The sequence below is a fragment of the Aplysia californica genome, unplaced genomic scaffold (assembly GCF_000002075.1).
Source record: "Aplysia californica isolate F4 #8 unplaced genomic scaffold, AplCal3.0 scaffold00167, whole genome shotgun sequence".
NCBI classification, from domain to species: Eukaryota; Metazoa; Mollusca; class Gastropoda; order Aplysiida; family Aplysiidae; genus Aplysia; species Aplysia californica.
In genome coordinates this window covers 1,135,965-1,143,581 of record NW_004797437.1, presented here as the reverse complement: position 1 = coordinate 1,143,581, position 7,617 = coordinate 1,135,965, and the positions used below count along the sequence as shown (strand labels likewise).

Sequence of the window (7,617 nt, the reverse complement as noted above, 5' to 3'; positions counted from 1 at the left end):
TGGCCGTGATACAAAATATCAGTCAAAGTTGTTTTCAGTTCGTCATACAATCTTACAGATCCCAATGAAAATGTACATCACGATTTTCCCAGGGCAGTTGACCGTTCATTGGTTCAGCTACACTACATCAGTTTTAAGGATAATAATTTGTCCGCTTATTAGCAATGTACAAACAATGGATACACTTTTGAAGAAGACAAAGGGGGAATCCCAGGTGGTAGTAAAATTTATAGTGTTCTTTGTGAAATAAATCATTTATGTCTTACAGTGTCGGCTTACTTTAAAACAGTTTACACGCCAGCACCTGTTGGGGTGACGTGTAGGCTTTACCCTGTCACACACAGAAGACCTTAGTTTGATTCTCGCAAATGGAGTTTTATCATGTCTATGTATCTCCGTCTGTCTGCTGTGATACTGTATTCCAATCATTCAGAGCTGACCCTGACAGGCACAAACTTGTCTAAATGACATGTGTCAATTGTGGCGTAACATAATATTTACAATCACACACAAAAAAACATTTTGATTTACTCGCAATTGGGTCAACACTGGAGAAAAGGGAATGATAAATAGATATTCGTGCCCTTAAAATGACAAGGTTCTTACTCCATTGAATTATACACTGCACATTGTTGACACAGCAGATGTCCTGCAATTAAATCAAAGGATCAAGACAGTCTAACCTGTATTTTTTCAGTGTGAAACTTAACAAAATGGGTATAAACACTTTTAGCTGTAAGAGTGTGGATCTTTGAATCCATTTTTCTGACAGCTATGGAAATAGAACCCGCTAAGGACACCACGAATTTTTAAAGGCCAAAAAGCTGTGTATATATGAGCATGTTCAAGAAGCACATTCAAGACATTTGGAAAAACAACGAACTAAACGAGAATGAAAAGAGAATGTACATGCAGCAAGTATCAAAATGAGAAATACCTTAGAGGTTGAGCATTGATTCGCTAGGAATGACTCTTCAACATCCTCCAAATGGACGAAAATATGATCTAAAGAGCTGAGCTCATCGACAGTTTGCAAATTCCTGCACCCATTGACGTCATATGGGCGACAATTAAAGGCCAGGAGGTCATTTTTTGCGTGATAAACTTTTAAAACAATTAAAAGTTCTTCTTTTTATGGTGCAGTTGTTGTTGTTGTGCTTTTTAATTTTGTTTTATTTAGTTTTACGTCAAACATATTATACTTTCTATAAATATTGAGGTCACAGACACAGAACCAGTGATAGCAAAATGAAATAGCTAACTTAGGTCTCTCAGTTGATTGGAAATGAGAAAAATGTATACCGTCAATTCAAACCCAAAAGAGGTTTTAATTGTTTTCCCCCTTTCTGAGCTTATATTTTATCCTTTATTCTGTCGAGGACCTAGGGTCCTCTTTAGAATTGACCTGGACTATTGGAATTAGTGATGTTAACCCCCCCCCCCCCAAAAAGGGCCACGAAAAATGCTTATAAAATCAATTTACCAACAAATAACTCTCCCCTCCTCCAACCACACAAATACTCTGTGCCTGATATGTTTCCTGTCCTGTAGATTTTCAGAACAGAGATGAGTAAAATCAACCTTGTCCAACCTCTGCATGAGACTGAGGCTGGGATTTAGATAGGGAAAAGGTAATCGTTTTCCTTTTCTTTGAATGATCTATGAGGCGGAGGGGGAGGTGGCAGGGGTGGTTCTGGGGAATAGAAAATAATTATTATGATCTTGTGATTGTGCCTGCAGGTTTCATATATACTATTTAGTTCATCAGTCGGCAGGTCTGTTTCCCAAAAAATCCTCTGTCCACCCTTGAATCTTTCCACCCACTCGTCTGTTCGTTGGTCCGTCTGCCAGTCCATTACTTAATTCTCTCTCTACCCAACCTTCTACATGATGTCCATCCACCTGTCTAATCATACAGAAAGGCAATACTGCATTAACTCTCCAATGGCCCCCTCCAATTCCAGCTACCGGAGGAGGAGAAGAAGAAGAAGAAGAAGAGGAGGAGGAGGAGGAGGAGGAGGAGGAGGAGGAGGAGGAGGAGGAGGAGGAGGAGGAGGAGAAGGAGGAGGAGGAGGAGGAGGAGGAGAACGAGGAGGAGAACGAGGAGGAAGAGGAGGAAGAAAAGAAGAAGAAGAAGAAGAAGAAGAAGAAGAAGAAGAAGAAGAAGAAGAAGAAGAAGAAGAAGAAGAAGAAGAAGAAGAAGAAGAAGAAGAAGAAGAAGAAGAAAAACAAAAAAACAAAACAACAACAGCAACAACAACAACAACAACAAGAAAACAACAGCAGCAACAGCAGCAACAGCAGCAACAGCAGCAACAGCAACAGCAGCAGCAACAGCAGCAACAGCAGCAACAGCAGCAACAGCAGCAACAGCAGCAACAGCAGCAACAGCAGCAACAGCAGCAGCTGCAGCAACAACAACAATAACAAAAAACAACAATAACACAATCATTGCTATCTGGGCTCTAAATTCTTAACAAAAACCACATTTCATGCAAGATGTGATACCAAACGCCATATACAGATGTGTTGGTTATTAATAATGACCTTATTACAAAAACTACTCTGTCCGATCATTTCCTGAACACAGGTTCAGGCATGATTGTGAAAAAAATATATGTGAAAATATATAATTATGTATTTGTAAAACTCTATAATACAAAGTTATATCATAACTAATGACATATTATGCCAGAACAAGATTGGGGCAAGATGCAAGGTTTCCTTCCTCTTAACTATGCGAGTACGATGGATGAACGTTTCTGCGCACATGTGTGGGGGAATACGTGGGGAGGGGGGTGTAACGGTGGGGGTAATGAACGCATTAAGAAAGCAAAATAGACAGCGTGACTCTCTTAGCAAACGTACAGTTGAGGAGCCAATAATCTGTTGCGTTTCAAAAGAAACCTTAAATCCAAATTGCCAGTACACAAACTGGATATCGTCTTATATTACTTATAATAAGATACAACCCCGCGTGTTCTCCTGTTCTGTCCCACTTACCAATTACATCAATGTAGTCACTGGTAAAGGTATTGGAACTCGGGTCTTCCGGGTCTGGAGGCACTTCGTATCCATCATCTTTAATCGTGTCTTAAAGAAAAGAAAGTTTAGAAAAATAGAAATAATATTAGAACAGGGTTTGTTATATAGAAAATTATATAGGCTATACCCAGTAAACGTGCGGATAGTGCACATCCAGCACGATTATTAATACAGCATCTTCGACAGAGTTTTGGCATTACACTGAGAAAAAATCGATGTTTACTAATGAACGTGAAAAGTTAAGTTGATCTGAGGTTTTGCTGTAGAATGAGTTCTGTGACCAATGCATTGTGCTCAGCCACATGCCCACCCCTTAAAATCTTTAAGAACACATAGACACATAGGCAAAAGCGTGTGTGCGTGTGTGTGTATATGTGTGTGTGTGTGTGTGTGTGTGCGTGTGTGTGTATATGTGTGTGTGTGTGTGTGTATGTGTGTGTGTATGTGTGTGTGTGTGTGTGTGTGTGTGTGTGTGTGTGTGTGTTTGTGTGTGTGTGTGCTCTTATGTAAGTGCGTGTGTGTGTTGCTTGTTTTTTGTTGGGTTTTTTTTGTAAGTGTTTTACGGTGCTTGCAACTGCATAGGGTCATATGAGCGCGGCGGGACACACCAAACATTTTCAGTTGTAAGGAAATTTTGAATTTTCCATGGTGGCGGCCCAAGCCTATTCTTATTGATTTTGGGCCACCAAGCAACATGCACACAGGACCTTCGAGATTTGTTGCCCTTATCCGAGAGGGTTATGTGTAGATCTTTCCTACCATAAAAGCAGGAGTCTGATTGAAAGAGCCAAGGAGTATCAGTAGAAAGATTGCCGAAAAAGTCAGGAGCCTAGATGAGGGGGCCAAGGAGGTGAGGGGCGGCGGCAGAATGTGGAGACAAAAGCAGACGACAGAGCATTGTTAGAGAGCAGAAAAGGGTGTGAAGGAGAACATTTTAGAAAAAAAAAATCTTCCGCTGGTAGAGGATTCGAACCCGGGATCTATTGAATGAGAGGCAAACACTTTAACCTCTAGACCACGAGAGCCCCCAAAAGTGGAAGTAATTTTGCAGGCAACTGCTATTCTAGCAAAATGTTCAGGAAGATTGCGGTTCAAACAAAAAAATAGCAAACAAAACAATGAAAACCATAAAGCCTTTCAATTCAACTTTTTTTTTCAAATCTAAAGAACACTTTTGTACAGAAATTAAGGGAAAAAAACTTTGATCTACCTCAATCCTCCCCCCCCCCCCCCCCACCCCCATTTCCCCAACCCCACACTCCCTGTGATTAACGCAGAAGAATAGGCAAACAAAAAAGCAACATGTACTTGAAACCAAACAGTACAGAAAAACGAAATTAAAAAACGCTTCGAAAAAATGACAAAAATAAACTAGTCTAGATTTTTAAGACAAGCAAACAATCAAACATATATAAAAAAAACACCCAATTGCCCCAACAACCAAAACAAAAAACCCCAAAAACCCAACCCAAACCAATTACATCAGAAAAAGCTATGATAATCTAATATATATATACTCACCATAAATTTCCGGCTCCAGATAGGGATTATCCCAGTCGTGTCTGGAGGATCTCATTGGGTCGTAGTCCCCGTCAGGTTTGGAGGCTACAGCTTCCTTGTACTTCCGGCGGTAGCGGCAGACACAGATGGTGGACACCACGATCAGTAGTATCACCACGCCTCCACCGGCGGCCCCTGCTATCACAGCGATATCCAGATCACTTCCCGAGGTTTGTGGGCCTGCACAGAGAGAAATACTACAGAAATTAGGAAATTCCATCTTTTTCTTTTTTTTTTTTCTTTTTTTTTTTTTTTTTTTTGGGGGGGGGGGCTTTTTGGGGTATGTGTTTTACGGCGCTCGCACCTGCACAAGGTTATATGAGCACAGGGGAAATATTTAACATTTTCAGTTGGAAGGAATTTTTGAATTATTCCCTGGTGGCTGCCGAAGCCTACTCTCATCTATTTCGACCGTCAATTAGGGATCTTTACGTGTGCAACTTGCACATAAGACCTCCAAGATTTTTCGCCTTAATCAGAGAAGGCTAGGTGTTAGATGTCACCTACCATAAGATCTGGGGTGTGGTTGAAAGACAGCTGTAAGAAGGAGTTAAAAAGTAACGGTAGAAAGGCTGCAGAAAGAGCCAGAAGCTCAGGAAATGGAGACCAAAGCAAACGACAGAACAGTGCTAGAGAGCAGGAAAGAAGGTGAAAGGAGAAAATTTAAGAGGAGAGAAATGTCAGTCGCTGTCTGGATTCGAACCTACGACTTATTGAATGAGAGGCGACCACCATAACCTCCATATTGTGGCGTCGGTGGTTTAGTAGTCATTAGGCTCACGAACTTGGGAACGTAGAGTCGTGGGTTCGAATCCCGCCAGAGGCCCGACGTTTTGTCCTTTCTTGAGGCATTTTACACAAAGTTTCCTCACCTCACCCTGTTGGGGATGGGTACTCGGTAATAGACTGCGAAAGACTTGTGAGTGTGTTTGTGTTTGAGGGCCTGCAATCTACAGCTTGCACTGTATGCTTCCCGGGAAGCCGAGAATGTTTCTGAGCATTCTTGGGTCTGCAGGGATAATACTAGTTGTAAAGCGCAAACAGAATGCCACTGAATGCGCCATATGAAAGCGAGCATCATTATGTTATTGCTATTATTGTTAAAAGCGCGTTTAATGTGAGTAAATACGTTCATGATTCATGGTCCTCTTCTCATGAAATTATATTGTTAATCTCAGGTTTCTGTGTTAAGTGTTCGTGGCTGTTCATTAGCGTTATAATTTTTACTGAAGCAACATTTGACTCATTTGATTGGCTTCTGTGGTGTATCGGTGAGGTGCTTCGCCATCTCATAACCCCACCCACTAAAAAAACTAACTAATGATAATAATAGTAATAATTATTATTATTCCTTTTTTTTTTGGTAAGAGATTTACGGCGCTCGTAACTGCATACGGTCATATGAGCGCGCGGACACATTAAACATTTTCAGATGGTGGGTAATTTTGAATATTTCACGGGTGGCAGCCGAAACCTACTCTTATCGATTCGATTTTAGACCACCAAGGGCTCTTTAACGTGCACAACGTTTACACAGGACCTTCGAGATTCTTCGCCGTTGTCCGAGAAGGCTAGGTGTAGATTTTCCATAAAAGAAGATCAGGGTGTGGCTGAAAGACAGCAGTAAGAAGGAGCCAAGTAGTAGCAGTAGAAAGGTTACAGAAAGAGTCAGGAGCTCAAAGGAGGGGGCAAAGAAGGTGAGAGGGAGGGGAGCAGCAAGTGGAAACGAAAGCAGACATTGCTTGAGAGTAGGAAAAAGACCTGGAGTCTGCTCGATTAATCGAAGGCTTGCGAGAAGCAGAGGGCTTACGCCAGAGGCTTACGAGCAGGCCTGTGCTTTGCTTTGTCTGCCGCTCGCTACCGTACCGGGAGGAACTTCCGGTGAGTTGTGACTCGCGGACAGTCTTGCTGTACTGTGTCGTGACGTCGCAAACTCTCGTGGCTGTGGGCTCAGCACATAAGCTATTATAGAAGTTTCTGGTTATTTGCCGTGAGAGGCTGCACCAAAAGTGCAAGGTTGGGGTCTTTTTCAAAGTCGGGTTGAAAAAAAAAGCTGTATTCAATGCACTTAAAAATTAGAAATGGATTGGCTATTCTTATCATACTAAGGCCGTTTTTTATGTGCAGGGATCAAGCGCTTTGTCTTCCCGTTTGGGGAGAAATTTTTAGTGAAATCCTCCTGTCTTTCTGCTGGGGCGTTGTTCCCTCTCGGCCCAGGTTGGTCCTGACAGTGGGTTGAAATAGGCCTAGCCCATCTCCTAAATTATGTTCTATATTGTGTCATTGTGAGTGTAACACATCCACAAAATAGGCTACATAAATACGATCCACGGAGTTTTCCATTCTAAGATTATCTAAGTCTACTTATTACTTCCAGAGACCTAGCAACGTTGTTACTACAATACCACGCTTCTTCTCACTACACCCACTCGCTCAGCTGATCAAGGGCGGGAAGTTAAAAATAGCTTCGGCTCTCTACGTCTTGCACCAAAACAAGCATAGCCTCTCCCTTCCTCCACGGTTCAGAGTTCACACTGCACAAGTCATATGATGCAAAGCAAGTCATGGGAGGCAAAGCGAGTCATGGGAGGCAAAGCGAGTCATTCGACACGAGCAGCTTGCGGGCTGCCAGCAAGTTATGGGGCACAAAACAAGTCATGGGGCACAAAGCAAGTCATGGGGCACAAAGCAAGTCATGGGAAGCAAAGCAAGTCATGGGAAGCAAAGCAAGTCATGGGAATCAAAGCAAGTCATTGGGCACGAGCGGCTTGCTGTGCTGCGAGCAGGATTTGAGACTTGCCTGCCGCGCTGAGAGCAGGCCTCTCTCTCTCTCCCTTTCTGACGTAGGTGGCTTCGCGGATTGCAAGCAGGGTGTAGGGAGGATGAGGGGGTCCGACACGAATGGCTTCGTGGATTGCAAGCAGGGTGTAGGGAGGATGAGGGGGTCCGACACGAATGGCTTCGTGGATTGCAAGCAGGGTGTAGGGAGGATGAGGGGGTCCGACACGAATG

The 7,617-nt window shown here is 42.7% G+C and overlaps 1 protein-coding gene across 1 annotated transcript in view; it reads right to left on the bottom strand.

Annotated features, from left to right (window-relative positions):
- Nucleotides 1–213: 213 nt before the first annotated feature.
- LOC101859704 overlaps nucleotides 214–7,617 on the bottom strand; it is a gene marked incomplete at its 5' end in the record, with an annotated part of 37,833 nt that continues 30,429 nt past the window's right edge. The window contains 3 exon segments of the mRNA XM_013082303.2: nucleotides 214–1,693; nucleotides 3,004–3,093; nucleotides 4,567–4,785. Coding sequence (XP_012937757.1) covers nucleotides 1,617–1,693; nucleotides 3,004–3,093; nucleotides 4,567–4,785 — 386 coding nt within the window.